Source organism: Alternaria conjuncta, assembly GCF_024043145.1.
Source record: "Alternaria conjuncta strain BMP 0040 chromosome Unknown scaffold_2, whole genome shotgun sequence".
Classification (NCBI taxonomy): Eukaryota; Fungi; Ascomycota; class Dothideomycetes; order Pleosporales; family Pleosporaceae; genus Alternaria; species Alternaria conjuncta.
Window position 1 is genome coordinate 1,947,623 of NW_026250091.1, and position 26,912 is coordinate 1,974,534.

Here is a 26,912-nt window from a genome sequence, read left to right on the forward strand (position 1 = left end):
TACACTATCGCATCAGCCAGGCCTACCTCGTTTGAGCATCTGGACTGGTCCTCCGTTCTCGACACGGCTCACCCGCGAAAGCCCCACTGAGGCGACTTAGGGTGCAAGCCCCGCGCTTGGACAGTCGACCCTGAGGTAGGAATAGACGGGACGCGCGAGTTGCCGTTGAAAGCACGAGTATAATATCACTCGTCGTCTCGTTGCTCCTTGTACGCATCGTTGTCGATTTTCCTGGTCCCAACTGCGAATCCCTGCACAGCCCCATCTCGGGCTTTGCCGCTGCGCCACACCCTACGATCTCGGTCCCGCCGATAGATGTGGCACACGAGAAAGAGTCGCAACAACTCACCGTAACTCTGCACGGGGACGTAGGACTGCATGTACCTTGTGGCTGGATGACTTATATTCATGGACTTGCAAACTCACGTCTTTGTAATATTTCCGAATCGCCACCTCCGTCCCGTTACTCTAGCCTTCCCGCCATCAGCCGCTCGTACATCACGGCTTCCCGAGCTGAAACTGCTGACGGTCCCAAACCTTCGACTGTCAGGTTACCCCACGTCAAAGCCTTCGATTTCAAGGGTCTCATAGGTGGATAAGCACATGCTTTCATGAATCTCTCGGCATACACAGGGTTCCGTTGCACATCTACCCGGGCTACACAAGGTTACCCAAAATGGCTTCCTATAAGTCACACTACCCTCCCCCAAGGAGGACAGAGGACCGGGCGCCAACTACTCGGTTGCCTCAACGATCTGTCACCCCTACCACAACCACCTCACAACTACCCACCCCAGGCCAATCTAAACTGCAAAAGAGGAGGCCTTCAAAGGACGAAGAAGTAAACGCCAAAGTCTCGACGAGTCAACAAGGTCCCGCACAAGCACTTAGCTCGCGTCAAAGGAAAACCAGCCGGTCTACGCCTATGTTCCCTCAACACCCGAGTATCGCAAACTCAAAACCCTCACAACAAACATCGACTTCCCGGTTACCAAAGCTTGAAGTTCCTCCAAGCATACGCACACCCTCGCTCGCCTCAGGCTCTTCTGCCTCAACCATCGAGAGTCCTCGTTCGAATGTGCTCAGAAGGAAACAAACAAGTGTTGGGTCTGCAACTGGCAGGCAGGTTACGCGTATAAGAGACGGCTCAATTTCATCCCAAGATGATAGGCAATTAATGGAGGGAATACCCGGAGGATACAAGGATCCTTTCTCTGAGACAGTTCTGGGCATTTCGATACCGCCATCATCCAACATCTTCGCTCGTTCAGAGGCTCAGGTCGATTCCTATAGTAACCCACTCTACGACTATGAGATCGGCCCTACAGACATACTTCCTCTCCCAACACCGCAGTATGCACTCTCAGCGACGCCTTCGTCTCGCTACACGGATTCCCCTGGACCTTTCAGTGTCTCATCAACTCCTACGTCGATGTCGTCTTACTCTCCCGGTACAACGCTATCGAGAGCCTCGAATCGAACACGGCAGGCGAGCCCTCTGCAGAGTAGACCGCCAGTCACCCGACACAAGACTCCGGACGAAGTCAGCACTCGTCATCCCCACACACTCTCCACCGTCAGAGAGTCTTCCACCTCATCATCAGCAGCATCCACCGTTGTTACTGATGGCGCGAAACACAAGGACGTCCAGTCACCTAACGGTCTCGCCACTCTGCCACAGAGTCCTCGGACGTCTGATGTGATTCCAAGAGCAGAAGAACGACCTCGCATGCAGGCGCCCCCGGAGTTCGCTCATCTCGCCGATCAGTCGCCCGCGTCAATGCCAACATCAAGGCGACCGTCAAGACCCAGCAGAGATGGTACACCAGAATTATCGGGGCTCCGTGGCCCATCCCCAATCATCCAGAGCAATATTCTCAACTTCCCATCTCAGCACAAAAGAACCGCTTCATCGGAATCTAGGAATGGACTTACTGCTGGAAGATCTAAAATTAGCATTCCAGCCAAATCTTCTTCCCGAAATCCCTCGCCCAATCCTTCTTCAACATTGCCAGCAGCTACCAGAGCCCCAGTTCGTGGACCGACACCCGACGTTCAGCAAGATCGAAAGCCACGACGGACCAGCACCGGACCAGCACCAGCACCAGCGCCCGCTCCAAGCCCAAGTAAAACCTCTAGATTTGGGTTCTTCACGCGTCGTACCAAGACTGAGCCTACCCTAACAGCGAAATCTGAGAGCAAGCTTCACAGAAGAGGGCCAGCTGCAGGCACCGGCCACGAAGGCTATGGGAGATACGCAGTGAGAGGTCGAAGTGGAAGCTCAGTCAGTACAAACAGCATTGGCCGATCCGCCAGCGCCGGGACTACTTCTGAGAGCCTGGACAAAACCCCCTCAACTCGCAAGAGCAGCATGACTAGCACGACCAGCGGCGAGATGGACGACTTCTTCCTCAATCGCCTCGCTCCTGTCGTCATCAGAGGTACCGGCACTAGCTCGGAGCTGTCTCGAAGCCCCGAACCAATGCACTCCACTAGCAGTCTAGACGTCTCAGTTGGTCATGGATTGGAACTGAACAAGACAGTGAGCAACACATCTCAATCAGCCCTTGAGAAGAACCGACCAACATTGCTGCCTTCTGCTATGCCGGACAGTTCACGCAATGGATCCCCGATGAAGAAGATGACTATGGGATTGCGAAGACCTTCCGAGAGTGATGACGATACCAAGAGATCCTTCCTACCCTCCATGGCCTCGAAACGGACGTCACGAGCTCTACAAAGCGCACAGGGCCCTAGCGCACCGTCAGGATCGAACAGCCGGATCACTGGGAAGATCCGCAAGAACTCGATAAGCGAGACAGCCGCTGATATCAAAGAGGGCTCTTGGTTGAAGTCGTCCAAGAAAGGCAAGGCCGAGAAGGAGGCGCCCAAGCCTTCAAAAAGATGGAACTTCTTTCAACGTGCCCATGCCGGACCACGCGCCCCAACACCAGCTGCTCCTACCGCCAGCCCTTCCAACCAAGCAACTGTTTCTCGATCCGTCGCACACTACGCGTTGATGGACCAGTCCGGGCTTGAATTGGACGACATTGAGCAGTTGATGCAGGAGGTCGATGAGGGGACTGAGAGCGCCCTCTCCGATGACGAACCAGGAAGGAAAGAGCGAATGCAGTCCATGCTTCTCCCACCTAAACCAGTGTTGCCATCTACCCTGACAGCACCCCGCTCGGCTTCGCCCAAGGTCTTTCTACGCTCTGAAGCACAACAACAACCGGAACAGCAACAGAGCAAGTTGAGTATCGACACGAATGTTCGATCGGTTTCCCGCAACTCTGAGCGTTACTCGCTGGGTGACCTCACCCCCGTTACGGACCTTTCTCGACCTTCATCACCATTCCATGAACCTTCGCCGATGCGCGATGAAGGCTCTGCGCCGCCACTGGATGTAGCAGTTCCCCCTCGCATGCCCGAGCCTGAACAAGAGTCAGTTCACGATGCACCCGCGGAAGAAGAGTTCGTCCTCCCTCAGGATCTTCCATCGCCTGGCCCGCCGCCTACAAGCCCACCCCCTCGACCAAGTCGCTTGGCGCAAGTTGGTCGTATCCCTCAGGTTGTCTCTAGTCGTCGCCAAGCACCTCGCCCGTCTTCACGTTCATTCTCTCGTCCTTTTGCGTCGAACCAACCTCGTCCAGCAGCTCCTCCGCGAACGTCTTTCGATTCCATCGGATCTGTTGTCGCAACTGCTGGTCCGGTGGAGCCATATCCTATTCTGCACGGTCTAACCGCTCTGACCCATGGATCGGCTATTGCTACCATCAGCCCTATGGAAGATGAAGCCAACCGCCGAAGCGAGTTCTTCAAGTTCCCACCTCGTAAAGACTCCGAGGTATCCTACTCAAGTAGCTCAGGTATCTGGAGCTTTGCACCCGCTGCCGGTACTGCTGTCGTGCCCAGTCCTAGCGCGCCTCTGTCAGATGATGAACTTTGGAACGAGTATGACGACCTGATCGACCAGGTGCTCTCGCCTGTCACCTCTCGCACGAAGGAAGAGAACAATAGCCTTCGCAGTCACCCTTCTCTCGAGCCAATGCCCTTGAGACCCAAAGCGCCACGCAACATTTCAGGATCAGAGAACGATGAGGTTGCCAATCCCTCACTTCATCTTCGTCGCTCTCGTCTGCTTGCTGTTCTACACTCAACACAGTCACCCACTTCGTCGATCTCTTTCTCGGAATTCATCTCTGACTACGGCGAGCGCAAGATCAGCGTCATTGACCCTGTTACCGGCAGACTGAGCTTGCCTTCTAGTCCTCAGCTATCGGCTGGGACTGCCACAAAGCGTTCAACTCGCTCCAGTCTCCCAGCCTCGTTGTCGCAGAGTGCTCGACAGTCCAAAGCCACCATTGCTTCAAGGTCCAGCAAAGACCGCGACAGTGCCAGCACAACCCATTACCGCGACACGCGTATGATGGACATTGCCGAAAGCCAGGCGGACGGGCTCTTGTCGATGGCAAACCTTCGATTTGGCGCTCTCATGACAAGCAAGTGGCTCTCGTTCGGACGCGTCTTGTTCAGCCCCGTCCACTTTGAATTGAAAGACCCAAGCGAGGACCGCGTACTTGTCATCGATGGTCTTGGCAAAGACTGGTCTTACTACTGCGCACTCACATACCCTGAAGCGACTGTCTATGACATGGGCCCCGATCCATCACCCACTGCATCAACCGAGGGCGCTTCTGAGCCCTTGTCAACACTCAGCAACCACCGTCACATCTACCACCCCTCCCTCGGCAAGGCTTTCCCGTTTCCCATGCACTTCTTCGCCTGCGTCGTGCTTCGCTTTCCGACTGCACTTCCCTCATCGGAACACCGCTTCATCCTTTCTGAAGCCAAGCGCGTCCTTAGACCTGGTGGTTACCTTGAGTTCTCAGTCCTTGACATGGACCTGGTCAACATGGGCAACCGCGCTCGTCGCGCTGTCCGTGGGCTCAAAATGAGGATGCAAGTAGCAGATGAGAGCATTTCGCTTCGCAACATCAGTGACGAAGTCATGGCTGGTATCGGGCGCAAGGGTTTTGTTGAGTGCAATCGTTGCGTTGTTGGTGTTCCGGTTGCCGGCAAGCTCCCCAACCTCGATGACGTCAAGCAGAACATCACGAAGAGGAAGGGCAGCACGGCCAGCTCTTCCAGCAAGACAAACAACATGCCTGCACCAAAAGGACCCAAGCCTGAAGTATCCTTCTCCGATTTGCTCAACGCCACCTCGTCCTCCGAGTCAAACGATACTGGCATCACCGATATGGTGGCGCGCGTAGGCAGATGGTGGTACTCTCGCTGCTACGAGTCGCTCGTCCTTCCCGAAGCCGGCCAACCTGGCGCCGCTACTTCCGGCAACCTTCTAGAGACCAGTATCTGGCGCGATCAAAGCCTCATCAACGAGTGCGAGAAGCGCGGAACTAGCTTCAAACTCCTCATCGGCTACGCGAAGAAGCCCGAGGTAGGCGTCCGACGAACCGTCAGCGTCTAAACATCTTCAATTCTTCCGAGCTGCGCTCTCAAAGTCCTGGCGGCTATTTCCTTCACTACTACTCATAATGAGTTTCTTGTATTTATGGGTTTCACTGGCGTTCTGCTGCGTTCAAGCGTTTGACTTTCCCTTATACCCTCGTTCTGTTCTTCTTTCACTCAGCTTGCATAGCAAAATGGCGGCTTAGCATTACAACAACAACTACAAAGAACGGCGCAAGCCTGGACGCATCATCACGACAACGACACGCACACATCTATGTAATATCTTCTTCGACTGGGTTGGTACATGCTGGCATTGTGTAGAACAAGAAGAGAAAGATGTGATGATTGTTCTATGTAAGAGGGAGGAAGCCCTGTATATATACTACTAGGGCGACGCTAGTGAGTGAATCACGTGATAGGATCCTAACCAACACATTGGACAACATTCGGGAGGAATTGAAAGTGAAGGGTGGATTGGTGGAAATAATACCCAGGGATGTCGATATGATATGAAGCGCTATGTAGATACGAAATCACGGTCGCTGATCAATACGAAGAATGAACACTATCCAAGCTTTACATCTCATATATAACTATCAGCGACTATGTCGACGCTGCCTGCAATGGTGTTAGCTCAGTGCTGAGGATGACATCAAAGAATGATATACACTTCTTAACTCCGCGCACTCATCGCTAGGATTAACAGGTACAAAGATTTACACACTACCTATGGGATCTCCAGTAATAGCGATCGCAGTTATACGAAGGCCGAGCCCTTCCCAAAACCCCTGACCCCCGAATCCCAGGGAATCACACTGCACAGGACGTATGCAATGAAGGAATGCGGCCCACGTTCTCGATTAGAGGAGGGGTAATGTTGATCTTCGTCTGCAGCATTGTGACGTGCTGAAATGCACTTACCCGAAAGCTCTTGGTCAATGCTGTCCATTCTCGGACAATCGTGTCGCTTACAGAAGGAGCCCTGAAGGTGTTTTGGGGTTGTTGATGCACTAGCGGGTGAGCTAGTACCCGCACTCCGCTGATCACATCCACACCTCCAGGGCTGCGACCAGCGGATGATCCGCACGGCAGCAAGCAGGCTGATTCCGCCTCACCCGCAGAGAGATTGACTAGAGCGGACTGCCACGTTTTGTCAGAAGGTGACATCGTGCAACGAATGCGCATTTCTCAGCTTGGCCAGGTTGCCGGCCCGCGCTGATCAGATTGCGCATCTACCCTGACCATCTTCCAGTCTTCATCTTTGAGAGCTTCATAAGCGATAGGGTGAATAGCGGGTACCATTCGAGTAGTGCGATTCGTAGCACTGCAAACCTGCTCCAGCCGCAGCTATGAACAGCTAGACCGCCGGGAATGTCTACCTAGGGAGGTCATAACAAGAGAACATGATTCCACGTCAAAACGACACGGATGCAGACTACCCCAACATCGGACTGATTCACTAGTGCCGGCCAGCCCGAACAACACTCCGGCAACTGTGCTGTCCCTTCGCTTATGGTTGCTTTTTCCTCTCAAGGTTTCTATCCACATCGGGGAGATCTACCGACATTACCGCATCCGCCATGACTCGAGTTACCCTCAGAATCATTCTCCAATCCGTGGTCTGACATCATCTGCAAATGCAAGCACATGCGTCTATGACAAGAGCTACGAGATACGCCTCCTTCAGGCTTGGCTCGGTTCCAGTCCCGCCGCGCCATCGCCAATGAGTTCCGTACATATGCCGAATGCCTCAATTTTAAGTTTACGATTCGACCAATCTCTTGAGCTACACAGCGATGGTGAAATCAACCTCAGCTTGTTCAATCAGTACCTCGAACTTCGATGTTCTACATTCGCTACTCAGGTGCACTTACGCAGTGTGATTCTCCACTTTCCACATAATTGGAGCCGACAGACAGGGTCGTGGCAGCGTCTTCAGCTGGCTTCCTGACTCTTTGTCTTGATCTGCGATGGGATTCGCACCGAACGGACCACTGTTACGGTGACTCGGCGAAGTGTTGGTAGCACATTATTGTTCTGGGTTCGCTGTTTCCAAAGACTTATTGCTACATAAAGCATCACTTTTCCCGTGACAATACAAAAACATATCTGAGAGCACTTCTGCACTGCACCCTATATTGTACTGTACACAACAATTCTTCAACCTTTCTCAATCTATTCACCAACAATGTCTTCAAACGACGTTAACAAGTCATTCTGGCTTGCTTACTGCGATGCCATCCGAACTCAGCTTGGAGATGATGCCGGCAACAATGCCGCCTACTTCTTTAGCACTAAACCTCAACGTGCACCACTTGCTGGACCTCCCAATCTGATTGATCCAAAGTACACCAACCAGGGGCTGTATGAGATTTGCGACAGTCAATTGCACACCGACAATCTATTCTACGACCCGTCTGAGAAGAAGTCATTCTCCCGTACGCTTCTGAAGTACATGGACCACGTTGATCTGGTAAGCAATACCATCGCCCACATAGCAGGAAAAAAATGCTGATTGGCAAAATTAGGGCGGTAATCCAAGTTCCGCCCAAATGCAAAAATTGCACGCAGCAGTCATGAACCAAGACGCAGCAAGACATGCTCTGGATGATGCCACAGAAAAGGCCAAAGCACGATGGGAGAAGTACAAGAGTAACTACTCTGTTTCCGATGAGACCTTTTCTACCTGGAGCGTGCAGAATGAACCACAACTCCATGCAATGACGGCGAACTATAACATGGCGGTAAACGCAACCAACATGGCAACAATGCATGCCTATGGCCCCAGTGCAGGACCGTACTTACAGGACAAACAACATATGCAAGCTGCTGTTGATCCCCAGTCGCGCCCAGGGTAAGCTGAATAGTGTTCATGACAATGGTCCAAGATCTGACAGCTGGTCCAGCATCAACATGCCCGTCACCGCCCTTGGTGCCTCGGATGCCGACGCCATACTACAGCAGATCACGGCCAACAAAGCTGTGGCACCATCCAATGCCGACTACCATGTTCCATTCTACTCTGCTGCGAACTACCTTGAGCAGGTGATGGATTGGTTGAGGAATCGGGGCGATACCAACAAGTCGCGCAGTGAAGTGTCTTTCGACTTCGACACAGGAAACAGCGTTGATGAGAACAGCTTCAGCCACACGAATGGAGGCGGTGATCACTATGTGCCTTGGCTCTCTCTAGGTGTCAACGATGACCGGTGCGAGGAGAGCTCCATGACCAGCTACGGAGATCAACTCCACACTACAATCACCATGTCTTGGGACGATCAATTCCGCGCGATTGACATTCAATCGGGAAGGTGGTACGTGCACATCCCTTCCCTCCATCCCTTCTCAACATATTATCTAGACAGTTGCTTACTCAGGAAACAGGGACATCCGCGGCAGCTCTACCTACAAACTCAAGAGCGACGCCCCAGACGAAGTCAAGGGATTGGCCCGCGTCGTGAAGTTCGTCGTCGTCTCGAACCTAGCCTTCGAAATCGAATTCTCTGGCGACACGACCACAGAATTTCACAGTCATGTTGGAAGCGGCGGGACCATCCGCCTCTTTGGTATTCCCGTTGCCGTCAACAGGGACGCGGACGGAGAGAGTGACATTACCCACACGGCTGATTGGTACCCCGATGAGGGGAAGCTGTCTGTCACGCCTAAGCCTGAAGCGGGTTTCGCTAGTGTTGTTGCACTTGTTGGAGAGAAGGTCTGATGAGTTGACGCGAGAGTTGAGACAATGGACGGGTGTAATAGAGGTGTGGTCGGAGCGCTGGCTGCTTTCCAAGGTTGTTTGCGAAGTAGTCTAGTTTCTTTCTAGCATCTCACCTGTCATTGCCAAATGTATTATTTGGCTCCTCTTGCATCCAGTTGAGAAAAATAGAGATCTAGTGCATCAATACAGTACGTGGAAAGGATTTGAAGTCATTCCCGAGGTCCCTTCCCCAAGCTTCTTTGGGCGCCAAGTGCACTAAGCCTAATACACACAAGCGCCTCTTGCTAAAACCCCATCCATCAACCAATCACTCCACCCATCTTCAAGCACCTCCACATCTTCACATTAGCCTTACCTATTCTCCAACAGGCACCCTGCAGTCCCTCAAAGTCAGTCTGCCATTAGTGGAAAAGAGTTGGAACGCAGGCAAAAGAGCGGGAAAGCATAGGCAAAGATGAATCAGAACTTCCAGGGTGCGCCCGATCGGGAGGACATTAGGTTGTTGGATCAGCTGCGCAGTCAGTTGATGCCGATGATCAAGGGTATGGAACGGTTGCAGGCCGAGATGCAGTATAAGATGAGTCGGGGCGAGGTCGTAGATTGGTAAGTGAGCGGCTGGTAGTGAGTTCACGTTGGGATGCGGGTGTGTTTGTTATACAGCTTCGCCTCGCGTACGCGTCGTCTGGTTGAACTCTTCGCGTCTCATTTCTTTGCTACGCGCAATAAGATGTCGCTTCTTATCATGTCTTTTTCAAGCCAGCTTTGGAGTGCAGAACTTGGACTATCGCCGTACCCAGCGAGACACGTGCTGACGAGATGCTAGGCCCCAAATCCAACAAACAACCAGGACAGTAACATCCTATCTCAACTCCATCCATCTCCTCATAAACGGCGGCTACCGTCATCAATCCAAGCTTGTAACCCAAAAACATCACATCCCCTCCAAAGATGCCGCCGGCAACCCCATGGTCGACGCCGCAGGCAATGCAGTCCTCGTTGAGCGCGACGTGCGACGGAGAATGACCAGCATACAAGCCCTACCCACCAACACAGCAAAATTCGAGGCACTCCATCCATTTCCCAATCCTTCCTTCCCGATGAATGCCGGAGGCGGCATGGCAGCAGGAATGGCAGGCACGTTGCTACGAAAGAGGCTAGAGCCCATGGAGGAAAGTTGGGTCGAAGAGCGAATCCGAAAAGCATCAGAGTGGTGTTTCGTACCCGAAGAATGGGGTATCACACCAAGGAAGCCAGATGCAACTACCACTGCCGTCACAGAAGACGAAGACGATGAAGATGCCGTGCCTAAGTCGGAACGACTAGACTCTGAAGCTATCCCTACTACCCGCGTCAAAAACGTGCTTTCCGCGGATGAGATTGCTGATCTCTGGAAACATGCGCATCAAGAGGTCTTCGATATCAAGTATCTCAGGCAGAAGTATCCGGCTAGTTACCCGGATCCGGGCGCGCAGGGTGCGGATGACGGTGAGGAAGAAGGCGAGGAAGGCGATGAAGATGAAGAGGAGGAGGAAGAGGAGTTTGAAGATGTTATGGATACGTCTGGGGGACCGGAAACGGAAGAGAAGGATGCTGCGAAACCGAAGGTGGTTAAGAAGAAGGTCACGGTAGGGAAGTTGCCGGTACATGAACCTGTGGATGGGGTGCCGGTGCTTTCGCTTGGGTTTGCGCATAAGTTTGCGGAGATTGGTGAGGTGTAGAGGCACGATGAGGGGCACGGCAGTTTTGATACCATGAGGTTGAGATGAGTGTAAGCATGGTGATAGCGTTCAATCTAATAAAGACGCCTGGGGTATCATGATTCCTGCGCCTGACACCCTAGCCACTAACAGAAGGACTTTCCATACCCCTACTCAGGTCTGAGCGCATACATCCTGACCGGGAACAACTCCCTCGGCATCCCTCTTTGTTGCTCCGTCGCCACGATCTTCAGTCCGGCTTCCTGGAACAGAGCCCTGAACGTCTTATCTGACCGCGTGACGCTCGAGTCTTCATCGTCGTAGATGTCCTTGTGGTGGATATCCGTAGACATGTTCTCCTTGACTACAATCCAGCTCCGGCTTGTCGCATCGCCCTCTGCCTTCTTTAAGCCTTCGCCACACCTCCGCATGTAGACGACGAATTGGGCGTCTGTCAAGTGTCCGACACACCATTGGTTCCAGATCACATCGTATGCGCCCGGCTCTGGTATCCAGTCTTGTAGCCCTAGGTTTATGACTTCTCCCACCTGGCCCTTGCCAGACTTTGCGTCTCCGTCTCCGGCATACTCGCCGTTCCCCAGACTTTGTACCAGCTCATCTGTAAACTTCTTGACTGGCTCTACTATGTCCACTTGTTTACTGACGCCCAACAGCAAGCCTTTCGTTATACGTCCGATGCCCGCGCCACAGTCCGCCACACGCTCCAGAGGCGGTAGCGGCTCTTTAGAACCCTGCGCCTTGCCCCGGCGCAATTTTGTGAGGAAATTTGAAGAACCCTGCAGATCGATGCGCGAAGTTTGGGGAAACCCGCCCAGCATGCCATTGACGTCTGGCGAGACATTATTCCAGTATTCGAGCGAGTGAGCAACGTCTATCGAGGCATCGGGGCGTTCGGCTTCGGGAGTAACGGGCAGGGTCGCTTCTTCCACCATGTCTACGGTGGGGTCTGCGAGGGCGAGAGGGAGCGCGGCGAGAGTCTGCGGCAGTCTGAGTAAGTGGGTTTGTATCTTTGTGGTGCTGCCTCGCGACATTGTGTGACAAACGTTGGATTGCGGCTGGTGTGTAGTCGGTGGGGAGTCTTGGTTTGCGCAGGATCGGGAATAAGAAGATTGTTGGATGCGCGCGCTGGGTTTCTCGTGGTGGTGGTGGGGTAGCGACAGGGCTGTTGCCGACGCTGGACGCCGACGCGTCGCGCGACGACTGCCCAGCCCGCCTCGCCTACTCACATGACGGCACGCGTTGATTCAGCCCGTGGACCTCGGGGACGTGTCGCATCCATAGCCGTGGTTGATAAAGCTGGTGAGAGAGGCCGATACTGGGGAGACGGGCGTCTGAAAGAGGCAGTTGCATGCGGATAAGCTAGGTACGGGCATCGATGGCGGGGTCCACACTATCAAGGGAAGCTACGGCTGTCCCGCGGGTCGTCATCAGCGTCCTACATGTCTGCAGCCTATAGATAGCTAGCTGTCTCCTCGCCGGCCTGGGAGATGTCCTGTCTCTACTCCGCCCTCACTCGCGCTTCACTTCGCTCCAAACCATCTGTTCCCTTTCAAACTTCCATACGCAGAGCTCCTAGAAGTTGTTACCGTCCCTTGTGGAGACACTACAGTACTCAAACCAACATGTCTGACCTCTTTGTTGAGCTTACTGCGCCGAATGGCCGCAAGTACCAGCAGCCGAGAGGTCTCTTCATCAACAATGAATTCGTCAAGTCAAAGTCGGGCGAGACTATCACTTCGATCAACCCGAGGTACGCTTGCTGTCTTGATTGGTAGCTATGACTAAATCTGTACAGTGATGAGAGCGAGATCGTCTCCGTCTATGCCGCTGGACCCGAGGATGTGGACGATGCCGTAGCAGCAGCGCGGAAAGCGTTCAAGAACCCAGACTGGCGAGACATGGACACCAATGCCCGTGCTGACCTTCTCTACAAGTTTGCCCAATTGATCGAAGAACACAAGGAAACTCTGGCCACCATCGAGACATGGGACAACGGCAAGCCCTACTCTGTCTCGCTGAACGACGATCTGGGTGAGGTCGTTGGCACTATCAAGTACTACGCAGGATATGCCAACAAGATCCACGGCACTGTCATTGATACCTCGCCCCTCAAGCTGGCTTACACAGTCCGTGAGCCTCTTGGTGTGTGTGGTCAGATCATTCCATGGAACTTCCCTCTTGCAATGGCGGCGTGGAAGCTAGGACCTGCTCTTTGCACTGGTAACACAGTAGTCTTGAAGGCAGCTGAACAGACACCCCTCTCTATCCTGTATCTCGGAAACCTAGTCAAGGAGGCTGGCTTCCCTCCTGGTGTCATCAACTTCATCAACGGCGAGGGAAGGAAGGCTGGTGCAGCTCTGGCCCAACATCTCGACGTCGATAAGATTGCATTCACAGGATCTACAGCCACAGGAAAGGAGATCATGAAGATGGCAGCTGTCAACATGAAGAATATCACCCTTGAGACAGGTGGTAAATCACCTCTAGTAGTCTTTGACGACGCAGACCTTGATCAAGCAGTCAAGTGGAGTCACGTTGGCATCATGTGAGTCCCATCTACATTGTTCTCCGAACCGAGCTCACACCATGCAGGTACAACCAGGGTCAAGTTTGTACGGCGACATCAAGAATTCTAGTGCAAGAAGGCATCTACGACAAGTTTGTCGAGGCGTTCAAGGAGCACGTGAAGACCACCTCTGTGGTTGGCGATCCCTTCAAAGACGATACATTCCAGGGGCCGCAGGTCACCAAGACGCAGTTCGACCGCGTCTTGTCGTACATCGAGTCTGGCAAATCGGAGGGCGCCACTCTCATCGCAGGTGGAGAAGCGTACAAGAACGCTGGTGGCAAGGGCTTCTTCGTGTCACCCACCATCTTCACAAACGTCAAGGATAACATGAAGATCTACCGTGAGGAAGTCTTTGGTCCTTTCGTCGTTATCAGCTCGTTCAAGGAAGAGGAGGAGGCGATCAACCGTGCCAATGACACAACATACGGTCTCGGTGCAGCCGTCTTCACCGAGAACATCACCAAGGCTCATCGCGTTGCCAGACGTATTGAAGCAGGCATGGTCTGGATCAACTCGAGCAACGATTCCGATATCCGTATTCCATTCGGGGGTGTGAAACAGTCTGGTATTGGCAGAGAGCTGGGCGAGGCTGGTCTCGAGGCATACACCAACAAGAAGGTAAGTTGCGCTAGCAAGCTCACACGCAGGTCGGGCTAACATATAAATAGGCTATCCATGTCAACCTAGGAAATAAGCTGTAGCGGACTCGCATGGATGCAATGTCAAGATGCTGTTGATAATACTGGAGACTGCGGCGATGCATGTGGCGTCTTGCATACACCAGTCTGGTCACATGTGCACCCAAGATATCCGCTCTTGGCGCCACGGCTTGGACAGTTGACGTGATGAGAAGGTGGAGAAGGACTACCTCATGTTCAATTTTGAATGCAAATGTCGGTGTAAAGCATAATGGATGAGGCTTTTACTTGACTGACACGTGTGACGTCGTGCAGCACGCGCTCAATTACCCCTTGGGCAGCAGGAGAATAAATGTCGCAACAGCGGGATTTCTGCAGTGGCCTTGGGCGCATGGGCAACTGTGTATCTGCGCCGCACGGCGGAACAAGAATGCTTGCGTAAGCTCTCGAACGTGAGTGGCGGAGCGGTGGGGTCCGAGGAGCGTTGTAACTGCAGCAGCTTCGTTTATTCCCATAGCTTGGGCGAACTGCTGGCAGTGGGCCCACGGTGATGCCGTTCGTGGGGTCAGTGGGAGTGGTTTTCGAAAACGTGATGCGTGATTTGCAAGTGACACCCATGGATCGTGGGCGCCTGACGGTCAGCCGTGGTGCGTGTCAACTGGCCATGCCGGCATCCGTGGTGTCTGATGTGTCGGTCCAGGACGTGGTCGGATATACCGAGAAGAGGCGGCGGTTCGCTTTGTGTGCCCAGTCGTCATCCTTGTCGGCTTGTCCTTGGCTTGGCAGCCTTTCGTCTCCAACTTCGCTACCGTCTGCGGCGCTCTCTCTCTCCGCAGCTTTTGCCCCTCTCACGATAGCCGTTCCAGCAGTCGCGCATCGCTGTGATCTCCGTGTTGTTGTCGTCTAGGTCGTGTACAGCCTCAACGCCGGGGTTGTCTGGGCTTCTGCTAGTCTGCCCTCATTGATTGCGCTAGTGTGCTTCCAACGCTGCTATTCACCGGTCCGCAGAGCCCGAAGGACGCCAGCTCGCCCACCAGCGTCACTGCCCATGCCCTGGCTCCCACTAAGGTTTGCGGCTGACATCGCAACTAAATCCCCGCTCTGCTCGCGTAGAGGTTGATATCACCGCTGCCACGACGACGCCCGCACGCAGACGCATCAGCACTGCCCGCACACCGTGAGCCTGCCCGACCCGCTCACAGCCCGCATACCATCGATCTGGCGCGCACGCTGGAAGACGATCGCTCCCCCGTCGCCTCGCCCAGCTTCGCCTGCCAGTCTCCGAGGCAGATAACGACAGCGCCGACGGAGGCACGCTTCCTTGCTTTTCTCGCCCGCCTCTACCGGCCGCCCTAACACCGTCTCTGCGCGCTGCCTACCTACTTCCTCACACATCACCTGAGAGCGTGTTTGCACGTGGCGTCATCGCTCCGAGACATCCTGGGAAGCCGCCAGGGCTACCATCGGCTCGTGCTTTCACTTTCCAACCCAACCCGCCGCCGCCGCTTCCCCAGGCTGTGAGACAGGACACCACTGCTCTCACCAGACATACACACACCCCATACTCCTCTCCACACGCTCGCTTAGTCCGCAACCCCCATCATGGGTAACCAGCAGTCGAGCGGCAAGGACAAGAAGGGCGAGAAGGGCGGTGCCGACGGCGTACCTCTCGGTCGCGAGTACTACCGCTCTTTCGAGCGATCCGACACCAAAGACTCTACCCGCTCCCTTCGCAACTCATTGCGCAACAAGATCCCCGGCACTGGCAAATCCGACAGCCCACGGAACTCTATTGCCGCCCTCAACGACCCCAACGGAAAAGCTGACAAGTCAGATGTAGCTTCCACCAAATCAAAAGGCTCGCGACGGGGCTCGGTCGCTTCGGCTTCAGCGACCGCTCCCGCAGAAGTAACTCCGGAAGCCGCTGATAAGGCTGAATCAGACCAAGACGAACCGCAAGCGCCGCCCTCACCTGTTCACGGCGCAACACTCGGAACGGGACATGAAGGAGTGAGCAAGGCACAGAAAACCGGCGAAGTCGACCACGTCTCGGACGTTCCGCCGACGGGAGCAGCACAGCCCTTGGCCTCTGCTCAGCCGGGAGAGTCAATTCTACAGAAGAAAGACCAGCCCATCCCCAGGCTTCCAGAGCCCCCCGCGCCCACCGATGGTTCAGGCTCCCCCATGGAGCTCACCGCGCTCAAGACCATGGACCTTGACGACATGATCCAGCGACTCTTGGATGCAGCTTATGCTGGAAAAGTCACCAAGACGGTCAGCTTGAAGAACGCTGAAATCTTCGCCATCTGCTCTGCTGCCCGCGAAGTCTTCCTAAGTCAGCCCGCACTGCTCGAGCTCGCTCCCCCTGTCAAGATTGTTGGCGACATCCATGGCCAATATACCGATTTGATCCGCATGTTCGAGATGTGCGGATTTCCTCCCAATTCGAACTACCTATTCCTCGGCGACTACGTAGACCGCGGCAAACAGAGCCTGGAAACTATCCTACTCTTGCTCTGCTACAAGCTCAAGTTCCCCGAGAACTTCTTCCTCCTCCGCGGCAACCACGAATGCGCCAACGTTACACGTGTATACGGCTTCTACGATGAATGCAAGAGGAGATGCAATATCAAAGTCTGGAAGGCTTTCGTGGATACATTCAACACACTCCCGATTGCAGCTATTGTTGCGCAGAAGATTTTCTGTGTTCACGGTGGGCTGTCTCCAAGCTTGTCGCATATGGATGATATTAGGCAAATCGCGCGACCTACCGATGTACCCGACTATGGCTTGCTGAACGACCTCTTGTGGAGCGATCCTGCGGATATGGAGAACGACTGGGAGTCTAACGAAAGAGGCGTTAGTTATTGTTTTGGAAAGAAGGTCATCATGGAGTTCCTCGCAAGGCATGACTTCGACCTTGTTTGCAGAGCACACATGGTGGTGGAGGATGGCTACGAGTTCTTCACTGATCGAGTGTTGGTTACTGTGTTTTCAGCTCCAAACGTAAGCAATGTCATATACCCCATAGTCACACTCATGCTAACACTACCCAGTACTGCGGCGAATTCGACAACTGGGGCGCCGTTATGTCGGTTTCGGGAGAACTGCTTTGCAGTTTCGAACTTCTCAAACCACTCGATTCGAGCGCGCTCAAGAGCCACATCAAGAAGAGCAGGAACAAGCGTCAAAGCATGCTTAACTCACCAGTACGTATCGCAACTGAGCTTACTGAATTCTTGTTTAATTCAGGGCTATCTATTGCATTCATAGCAGGACTAACTTTGGCTTGTAGCCCGCACACTACGCACCTCAAAGTTACTAACCTTGTACTTTGGTGTAGGATGTCCAAGACATTCCCTCCCCTGGATCTCCGATCATCGCGAAGACGGCAACGATACAATACGAGGAAGATGTCCAGGAGCCCTCGGATGCTGTGGAGACAACGGGCGAATCGATGAGACGAGGTCTATCCCAGAGACTGCGACGCGTACGGAGGAGGCCTGGACTAGAACAGCTGGGCAGCCAAGACGATGGTGCTGCCACAACAATCCCACGGAAACATGGGCACAAAAGAGCGAATACGTGGGCAAACGAGTGGAGCCACTCCCCAACGCTACCTACGAGCCGTAGCGCACCACTGCTTTCGCAACGTAGACTACAGACTGACGCGGGGACCGCGGATGCAGAGAGACGAAAAGAGAAACTCGAAGAACAGCGGGCCTTGTGGGAATCAACTCTTCCTCGGATCATGTCCGATCACGTTGGTTATTTCTCCACTGGACATCATCTCGATTACGTGCATCCTGAGGAGACGCCACCGCCGCCGTAGCAACATTTGTGTCCGGCTGTCGTTTGGAAATCCGTCTTGGTCACCTAGATCTTATCGACCAGTCCCACGCCACAACGCTACTTGCTTCTTTTCAAAGACACCACGCAGCTTTTTCGATATTCTCATCTCTTTACTTTACTTCACTTTATTTGTTTGCGCATTGACAGGCGTCGGCGTACCGTGGCATGCTGCATTGCAGACTTATGGACTACCAGATTACGACTGCTTGGATCGAAATGTATATTTTCTCTGTATGCTCTGGTTGCGACAGTGACGGGTGTTGATAGCATACTGATGGCCCACCACCGTCTTTTGAGTAATACTATTCTCAATACTACCACATCAAGCTTCTTTGTCAGTGAAAATGATAACTAGACATATGCTGCCGACGTGAACATGACTGGGATCACTGTTCTATTCCGAAGCTGGACTAGGTGGTAGATCTCCTGTCGCCCAGTGACTGGGACTATTTCCCATCACATACTCCATGGTACCTCCGTTCTCAAAGACATCTTCCCAAGCCACCCATGCCTTGTCCCAAGTCTCGCCATTGACCTTCAGACTCTGCACATATGGCGCGGTATTCCGATCGCCGCCATCACTGAAAGCAGTAGTAACAGTAAGTTTCTTCCCGTTCCCAAGATCAAGCGTAAGCTCTGAGAACCATGGGGAGAGAATGAGAAAAGTAGTCTGACCCGTCACCGGATAGAGACCGATCATCTGCCACTACACGCACTGTTAGCCATCGTCTCCAGAAACTGTCAAAGTGAGACTGAAAAGATGACTTACGAGCAAATTCGCCTCCATAGCCCCGGCGTCAGAATTTCCAGGCAAACCCATAGCCCCTGCATTATACAAGTTCGACACACCCCTACTCCGCTCAACACTCCTCCACTGCTCCCCCTTGACGAAATTGTAAAGATACGGCGTAGTAAAACTAGGTTCGTTCCCGGCATCAAAGAAGCCCAAATCGAAGATCTTGTTCAAACGATCCACAAACCTCTCGTCGCCTCCGATCTTATTGATCAGCTCGGCGATGTCATGTATGGCATTCATACTGTAAATCCAACTATTATCTTCATAGTACGCGTCGGGCCAGTAGCAGCCGCCGCAATCAGCAGGGTCTTGTTGTACGAAATCCCCGTTTGCGAGGCGCGGGACGAGGAAACCGGTGTGATTGTAGGAGGCGGCATTGGGGTTCCACTGGTTACGCCAGTTGCGGGAGCGGTTAAGGTAGGTTTCTGCTTCGGACGTTTTACCCAGGCCGGCGGCGACGACGTGGACTGCGTAGTCGTTGGTTGAGTATTCTACGGCACGCGATACGGCGCGGGTAAAAGCTGGTGTTATGTATCCGTACTCGAGCCAATCTGGGAGTGCGCCTCGTCCTTCTTTAGTCGAGGAATCAGGGGCTTGGGGGTCGAAGTTATTAGGCGGGATGACTTCAGCGTCGGTGCGCATGGCAGCGAAACCATCGTCCCAGTTTATGGCGCCTCGGACACTTTTAATGTAGGCGTCTGCGAGCACGTTGTCGGCATTTGAACCGCCTTGTACACGGCCGTTGTAGTTTGAAGACCGGGCGTCGGGTAGGAAGCCGTCGTGGCGCCAAACGTCGATTAGAGAGCGGAGGAACTCTTCGTAGGCGGTGGGTTGGAGGATGTGGAAGAGGGAGGTGTGGCAGCGGTGCGTGTCCCAGAAGGTGAAGATGTCGTCGTAGTAGGGTTCAGTTGAATTCCAAGATGGGTTTTCGCCGGTTCTGTTCGAGGGGATGAGGAAGGCGCCGTAGAGGGTGCTGTAGATGAGGGATAGGTCGGAGGTGTCGAAGGAGGAGGTTTGCACTTTGCTGAGGATTTCGGTGTTCCATCTGTTCTTTGCGGCGGAGACCAGGGTGGTGAGTGAGGTGTCTGGGGAGATTTCTTCTAGGTTTGTACAAGCCTGAGAGGTAGAGAGGAAGGAGATGCCGACACGGGATGTTATTTCCGGTGAGATGAATGTGAAGACACCACCCAGACGAGCAGTTCCTGATACCGGGTTGTTTGTTGCATTGGCACCTCCGTTGAAAGCCCGTGATCGTACAGGCTGCTTGCTGAACCGGCCACAGAAATAGATTGTCCAATCTGGTGATAGGTTCCAGCCGTTGTTATAGATACCAGATCCTTCATAGTGGCCATCTTCTTCGATGCTGAAGCTACCGCCCGAGTAGTGTTGCTCCCACCCAAGACCCCTGAAACTGGGAAGTACGTGGGAAACGTCGACTACAATGGAAGACGCTGTGCCGTTTGGAAAAGAGTAAGAGTAAAGCCCGGCATGCTCGGTAGCACCTAGTTCTACTGTGATCCCATTTGCCAGCGAACTCTTGTAGTAACCAAGACTCCCTTGATCTGGCGATGCTCGAGGTTGGGACAGATCTGCAAGGGGGTCCGGCACCTCACCGACCACTGGCATCTGACTTACGACGCCGTACTTTGGCGCTCCTCCTGTCCCAGACTCGTGCATCATACTGAAGCCGAAAATGTTGCCCTCGGGGAGGTACCCAGAATACGCGTCGGTATTCATAAACTGAACGTCTGGTCCTAGCTTGACCATTGCGAAGGGTGCGGCCACAACCCCAGGAAATCTATTTCCTCCGCCCTGGGTTCCTTGACTGATAGCTGTCAGTGCAGTACAGATAGCATGGAACCTGTTACTTACAAGACATTGACATATTTGCTGTAATCCAGTTGTGCCTGCACAGATCCGGTTGAGATTAGTATGGGAAAAGTACAAATCCCTGTGAAGAAAGACGATCTCGTAGGAGACGACATCTTTGCAGTCGCAAGTAAGAGATGCCAAAATACAAGGTAAAGGTGGCGCTTTAAACAAAGAAGTAAACAGGACGCGAGAGTGTGGCGCTCGGTGTGTTGCTAAGTATGGGTCACCACCATACCAACGTTCTCGGTACCGCCAAATTAGTACCCAACGACACGTATCTCAGGGAGTCTGAACTCCAATGAATGATTACTGCCTTTGCGTGGAAGTATGGCGCAGTCTTTAGTGTGGCTCAACTGTGGCTAACACGTGCCGTGGGTGCCGTGTATGCCGAGCGGTCCGGACGGGTCAAGCGATATAGGGGGCTGAGACGATGAGAGTAGTGAAAGAACTGGACTGAGGGCGGCTAAAGCTCGAACATAAGACATGCATCTTGCCATCTGCCAGGCAATGTATGCTGTACCATAGATGCTGGGGCGCTGTAACGAGAGGGCCTGCTGACCAATGAGAGCCCATGATCCCAACATGTGAGCGACAAGTCGCCAATGTGTTATCGACACCTGCAGCACCGCTTAGACAAACAGGCACGTCTGACGTAGGTTTCCGCTTGAAAGCCTTGTAGATGATGCAAAGTTCCCGTTCTGCTGTGATATCGAGTGGCAGATGGTCAATTTCATCGTTATCATTCGACATAGATGGGCCGAATGCGACTAATCAACACACGGGATGACAGGATGCATCAGGACATATACTTCGGTCCCACAACGGTAACGAATCTGTGTGTTCGTGCCCGAAGAGGGGTTTTTGACAGGGCTGCGCTGGCAAACATCTCAGTCTTTTGACCAAGCCTCGAGGTTCTGGACAACAGGATTCCTGCCACCTCGTGTGATGATCCAAACAACATCCTCATCGCTGTCGTTAACCTCTTGATGCTCTGCATACGCTGGTATGAGTGCAAAATCCCCTGGTGCTAGCTCTTGTCTTTTACTGCCGTTCATTCCGCTGACTAGGGCGCCATGACCCTTCGCGGCGTACACGATAGTATCTGCCAAGATCTCAGGTACTACTCGTACAATATCACGAAATTGCTCGAGCGCGAATGAAGGGGGGACACGGGTGAAATGCAGGACGTACCCTCATCGCCGTGGTGGTGGATTGCAGACGCTGTATGAGGTTTTGCGATCATGACTGCCAGCGTCAGTAGTCGAAGTCTTAGTGGTCATATCAGCCCTACCTGTTCCACAGATCTGGTCCGACATGTCCACAATTGCGGGCATCCGAATCATGCCATCAGTTTGGGGGCCGTCTGGAGCTTGGATCTCAGACCCCTTCTTTACCTGTACTTGTCGAGACATCTTGTATTATAGATGCCTTGAGTCATGAATAGGAGGTTAGACGTTGTCTTCATGGCTGAACTTGAATGCGCATCGAGTTCTTGAAGGCGACGAAGAATGACGCGGTCGTGATGCGGAGACCCCACGAAACGCGTTGGAAGGACGCGCCATAGCTTCGTCGGGACTCCTCGCTCGACGACCTGGGGCATCCCCTGCGTTTGACTAGGTGCCAGAGTAATCCATGCGACGGCTCGCTGAGCATCTGAATGTCAGCCTCTTCTTTTCGGCATGTGAAGACTGAGATGTCGACACGTGAGCGTCCCAATGCGGCATACCTCGGCATTTGCGCGTATGACGTGAAGCTTCAAACAGCAAGTCACCCGGTCCGTGACGGCAACAACCAATTGCAGCGCTCGCATTTCAACGCACGAGATCATCAGACAGCGGCTTGCTGCACTCCAGAACGCGCTATGTGCGGCCGACTTTCAGCAGCTGGCGGGTTCCCCGGATTGCCTTGGCGTGGAGTAGTTCCTGGCATGTGAAGACGTCCCGAAACTTGCTAAGCCTCTTATAAGTCAGTAAGGGTTGTCCTGTGATTAGCGACACCTCATCACTCTGCTCTCCTTACTCACACCTGCCCCTCTTACGTGTTGACACTCAGAACAACATGTCGAAACGCTTCTCGACCGCTGATGTCGCGTCGCACAAGACAGCGAGCGATCTGTGGATCATCGTAGACGAGGACGTCTATGATCTCACGAACTTCCAGGAGGAGCACCCAGGAGGCAAGAAGAGTACGTCCAACCTCGATGCACAAACATGATTCGCGAAGCTGACAGTCGCAAGTCCTCCAACGCGTCGCCGGAAAGGACGCCTCGAAGCAGTTCTGGAAGTACCACAATGACAGCATCCTTAAGAAGTACCAGAAGCAGCTACAAGTCGGATCACTAGACAGCAAAGCCGCGCCGCCAGCTCCTCCAGCTACTGCTGCGCCCGAGCAGAAGAAGGCGCCGAAGAAGGATGTGGTCAAGCCAGAGGCCAACTCTGGTGTTATTGCGCCACAGCCAACCGAGGCTGCCGCTGAGGAGTCGGAGCCTTTCGATGCCTACGGCGACCTCATCCCATACGCAGACCCATCATGGTACCAAACAGTATGTCAGCCTGCGCATCACGCATTGGCATCGCTAACACCAGATCTAGTACCACTCTCCCTACTACAACGATACCCACGTAGCCCTCCGCGATGAAGTCCGCCGATGGGTCGAGGAGAAACTCATGCCCAACGTCACCGAATGGGACGAAGCGAAGAAGGTGCCCGACGAGATCTTCCAGGAAATGGGCGAGCGCGGATACCTCGCTGGTATGCTCGGCATGCACTTCCCTACAGAATACACAGACAAGCGGGTCCAATGTGTCCCAACAGAGAAGTGGGATCACTTCCACGAGATGATCATCACCGATGAGCTGTCAAGGACAGGCAGTGGTGGTCTCGTCTGGGGCCTGATTGGAGGATACGGAATTGGCGGACCTCCTCTGTTCAAGTTCGGCAAGAAGGAGCTCGTCCAGCGCATTGGACCAGACCTATTGAGCGGAAAGAAGAGGATCTGTCTCGCCATCACCGAGCCTGGTGAGTTTCCCCATCCTGTCCTCGATATGGCTCAATCAATTACTAACTGCAACAGATGCCGGTAGCGACGTCGCGAACCTGACCTGCGAAGCCAAGCTCTCCGAAGACGGCAAACACTACATCGTGAACGGCGAGAAGAAGTGGATTACCAACGGTATCTGGTCTGACTACTTCACAACCGCTGTCCGCACTGGCGGAGAGGGCATGAACGGTGTGTCAGTGCTCCTCATTGAGCGCAGCGCCGGTGGTGTCTCCACTCGCAAGATGGACTGCCAAGGTGTATGGAGCAGCGGCACTACCTACGTTACCTTCGAGGACGTCAAGGTCCCCGTCGAGAACCTCATTGGCAAAGAGAACCAGGGCTTCAAGGTCGTCATGACAAACTTCAACCACGAGCGCATCGGCATCATCATCCAATGTCTGCGCTTCGCCCGTGTCTGCTACGAGGAGAGCGTCAAGTACGCACACAAGCGCAGAACTTTCGGCAAGCGTCTCATCGACCACCCCGTCATTCGCCTCAAGCTCGCGCACATGGCACGCCAGATCGAGGCAAGTTACAACTGGATGGAGAACCTCATCTACCAGTGCCAGAAGATGGACGAGATGGAGGCTATGCTGAAGCTTGGTGGCGCTATTGCCAGTTTGAAGGCGCAAAGTACCACAACCTTCGAGTTCTGTGCTAGGGAAGCAAGTCAGATCTTCGGCGGCCTGAGTTACAGTCGTGGTGGACAAGGCGCGAAGGTCGAGAGGCTATACAGGGATGTCAGGGCTTACGCTATCCCTGGTGGATCGGAAGAGATCATGCTTGACCTGAGTATCAGGCAGGCGCTGCGAGTGCACAAGGTGCTGGGTATGAAGCTGTAAACTGCTTTAGCGCTACATTTACTTATCTGTATCAATACCATACATCATCTTCCGTCATGAGTCTTGTGGCCGTTCTGGCTCGTCGATGTTAATGTTGGCGATTGGAGAAACCTTGGAATGCAGAGCCGCCCGGGTGCGTGACGTGCACGTGGCGGAGAAATACAACCGATCCTGACTTCCCAGCTCTCTCATCACGAAACTACGACGCGTCGCCGCAGCTAAAAAGCTCATTCGCGACTCCATCCAGGGGCCACCACATACTGTACCGACCACTTAAACTGCACGCACAGATCAATTCAGGTCATTCGAGGCATGTCGCCAGCTTCGAGTTCAGCGTGTTTACCCCCGCGGAAGCCCCACCAGTTACAGCTTCATCTACGGCAGTTGCTGCCCAGCTGCCGACAATATGTTCGATACAATCTGTGACCGCATCAAGATTACAACCCATGACCTTACTGGTGGTCTCACAGAGGCAAAGGATCCCACTACGCCATCCCTAGGGATCTAGTCAAGTGTTCTGATATTAGGGTTTATCCATACAAAGGATAGATGGCAGATGTGCAGGGTGCAGCGACCCCACGTGTATACTCTACACTTACTGAAGCGACACGCGTATGTGGAGGGCTCAGTAATCCTATGTATCGACAAGCCGATCAGGTGTTCAGCCGCAGCGCAACAGGCAGCCCTTGTTGTAGCACTCGAACTGTTTCCATATGCCGACCTCACGGCGGTCCTCATAGCTGCACAAGATGCGGGGTACGAAACAATACACTTGGAATCCGGGACAGAGAGAAACCCAACCCAATCTATGATCATCTCTAGATCTTGGAAGGCAACAGATCATGTATCATCGAGATGAAGGTCAATTAACATGTCAACAGGGAGTGTATCCCGATTTGTGTCTGATGAACGGGCAAGAGGTTGCTATAAAGCATGAAAACAACGTTGATGAATACACAGCACGGTATAACACAGCCCCAACACAATCAGAGAGCACGCCATCTTCACGACAACTACGATCACATCAATCATCAACATGGCTCCGGTAACCGAAGTACCCCGAAGGGTCGAGTGGAACGGAAAGCAGGTCCCAGTCTACCCTATGGAGACTATCGACTTCTCCGCGATCCTCTCGCAAGAGCCCGCTGAGCTCGAGAAGCTTCTTGAGTGCTGCAAGAAAGAGGGGTTCTTTTACCTGGACCTGAACAATGTCGATGGACGTCGATTCATCGATGACCACCAGGAGTTGTTGAAGGTCATGCACCGCTTCTTCGAGTCTCCTATTGAGATCAAGAACGAGTATGGACTGATCGCTCCTCACCTTGGGTGAGTTACGAAGCCCAGAATACCTCAATTTTCATGCAAGTACTGAACTTTTCTAGATACGAACCTGTTGGTTCTCGCAACGGTTCGCTGGAAGGCAAGCGAGACGGCTATGAGATGGTCAAGATCTCTCGCGATGAGATCCAACGCGAGTCGCCCCACATTCCTCGCAACATCAAGAACAGCTCCGATCTCAAGGTCATCGAGAACGCCATCTCGGGCAACAACATCATGGGCAAGGCCATTCTGGCAGCTCTGTCAACTGCCTTCGGCCTGACGGGTGGTGCGCGTTTCGAGAACCTGCACCGCAACCACCGCCCTTCAACGAGCACGTTGTCCATGATGCACTACATCCCTTCGCACCCAGTCAAGGACGGCAACGTCGGCCACCAGAAGCACACCGACATCAGCTCATTGACAGTGCTCTTCACCGAGCAGTGGGGCCTCCAGATCCGTCCACCGGGCAGCAAGGAGTTTGGCTTCGTGGAGCCCAAGAAGGGCCAAGCCATCATCAACGTCGGCGACTCTCTTCGCTTCGCCAGCGGCCACACCTTCCAGTCGTGCATCCACCGTGTTGTGCCGTACGACTACACCGAGCATCGCTACTCGGTTGCATACTTCCTTCGCGCTGAGGACGAAACTATGTTCCAGGACAGCGAGGGTCGATATGTCACCTCGCGCCAGTGGCACGACGAAAAGTTCCTGGCTTTCCTTGCATCGCCTGCGGATCAGGCGGCTGCTCCGAGCTCTTTGCTCTTGGGTGGCATGCAGGAAGATGAGACTGATGTTTACGGTCTTCCTCAGACGAAGCCTGTCGCTGTTGATGCGGCGAAGAACTCTGGTGTTGAAGTGAGTGCTGTCGAAGTCAGCGCTTAGTAGAACCTCTGGGCGATGGGATGTCTTGTTGAAGGGTCTTCTCTATAGCTTCAAATAAATTGTACATAGCTAGCAACACGTTCTGCGTAAGAATACTCATGAACCTCCTACCCTTGTTTTCCACCAACCTCAGACCACTGACGTATGATACTGCACATTTGACAAGAGGATCATGTGTAGCGTTACATCATACTTT

The 26,912-nt window shown here is 53.5% G+C and overlaps 9 protein-coding genes across 9 annotated transcripts; 7 read left to right on the forward strand and 2 right to left on the reverse strand.

Moving 5' to 3' along the window:
• Positions 1 to 676: 676 nt before the first annotated feature.
• J4E85_001769 (uncharacterized protein) lies at positions 677 to 5,488 on the forward strand (the record flags this gene model as incomplete). The annotated part of the gene is made up of 1 exon (XM_051466053.1): positions 677 to 5,488. One exon carries the CDS (start codon positions 677 to 679, stop codon positions 5,486 to 5,488), a length of 4,812 nt encoding a protein of 1,603 aa, XP_051330610.1.
• A 2,172-nt stretch (positions 5,489 to 7,660) lies between these two features.
• Positions 7,661 to 9,190, forward strand: J4E85_001770 (uncharacterized protein; the record flags this gene model as incomplete). The annotated part of the gene is made up of 4 exons (XM_051466054.1): positions 7,661 to 7,945; positions 8,001 to 8,326; positions 8,379 to 8,786; positions 8,857 to 9,190. The coding sequence occupies 4 exons, from the start codon at positions 7,661 to 7,663 to the stop codon at positions 9,188 to 9,190; spliced, it is 1,353 nt and encodes a 450-aa protein (XP_051330611.1).
• Positions 9,191 to 9,644: 454 nt separating this feature from the next.
• J4E85_001771 (uncharacterized protein) lies at positions 9,645 to 10,908 on the forward strand (the record flags this gene model as incomplete). The annotated part of the gene is made up of 2 exons (XM_051466055.1): positions 9,645 to 9,793; positions 10,014 to 10,908. The coding sequence occupies 2 exons, from the start codon at positions 9,645 to 9,647 to the stop codon at positions 10,906 to 10,908; spliced, it is 1,044 nt and encodes a 347-aa protein (XP_051330612.1).
• A 149-nt stretch (positions 10,909 to 11,057) lies between these two features.
• Positions 11,058 to 11,939, reverse strand: J4E85_001772 (uncharacterized protein; the record flags this gene model as incomplete). Its single annotated transcript, XM_051466056.1, has 1 exon — positions 11,058 to 11,939. One exon carries the CDS (start codon positions 11,937 to 11,939, stop codon positions 11,058 to 11,060), a length of 882 nt encoding a protein of 293 aa, XP_051330613.1.
• Positions 11,940 to 12,530: 591 nt separating this feature from the next.
• J4E85_001773 (uncharacterized protein) lies at positions 12,531 to 14,178 on the forward strand (the record flags this gene model as incomplete). The annotated part of the gene is made up of 4 exons (XM_051466057.1): positions 12,531 to 12,658; positions 12,704 to 13,453; positions 13,501 to 14,095; positions 14,146 to 14,178. The coding sequence occupies 4 exons, from the start codon at positions 12,531 to 12,533 to the stop codon at positions 14,176 to 14,178; spliced, it is 1,506 nt and encodes a 501-aa protein (XP_051330614.1).
• A 1,539-nt stretch (positions 14,179 to 15,717) lies between these two features.
• On the forward strand, positions 15,718 to 17,947 carry J4E85_001774 (uncharacterized protein; the record flags this gene model as incomplete). Its single annotated transcript, XM_051466058.1, has 3 exons — positions 15,718 to 17,121; positions 17,172 to 17,324; positions 17,459 to 17,947. The coding sequence occupies 3 exons, from the start codon at positions 15,718 to 15,720 to the stop codon at positions 17,945 to 17,947; spliced, it is 2,046 nt and encodes a 681-aa protein (XP_051330615.1).
• A 414-nt stretch (positions 17,948 to 18,361) lies between these two features.
• Positions 18,362 to 20,530, reverse strand: J4E85_001775 (uncharacterized protein; the record flags this gene model as incomplete). The annotated part of the gene is made up of 2 exons (XM_051466059.1): positions 18,362 to 18,673; positions 18,737 to 20,530. 2 exons carry the CDS (start codon positions 20,528 to 20,530, stop codon positions 18,362 to 18,364), a joined length of 2,106 nt encoding a protein of 701 aa, XP_051330616.1.
• A 2,163-nt stretch (positions 20,531 to 22,693) lies between these two features.
• Positions 22,694 to 24,517, forward strand: J4E85_001776 (uncharacterized protein; the record flags this gene model as incomplete). Its single annotated transcript, XM_051466060.1, has 4 exons — positions 22,694 to 22,820; positions 22,873 to 23,177; positions 23,227 to 23,653; positions 23,709 to 24,517. 4 exons carry the CDS (start codon positions 22,694 to 22,696, stop codon positions 24,515 to 24,517), a joined length of 1,668 nt encoding a protein of 555 aa, XP_051330617.1.
• A 1,036-nt stretch (positions 24,518 to 25,553) lies between these two features.
• On the forward strand, positions 25,554 to 26,716 carry J4E85_001777 (uncharacterized protein; the record flags this gene model as incomplete). The annotated part of the gene is made up of 2 exons (XM_051466061.1): positions 25,554 to 25,843; positions 25,900 to 26,716. 2 exons carry the CDS (start codon positions 25,554 to 25,556, stop codon positions 26,714 to 26,716), a joined length of 1,107 nt encoding a protein of 368 aa, XP_051330618.1.
• Between the last annotated feature and the right edge of the window lie 196 nt (positions 26,717 to 26,912).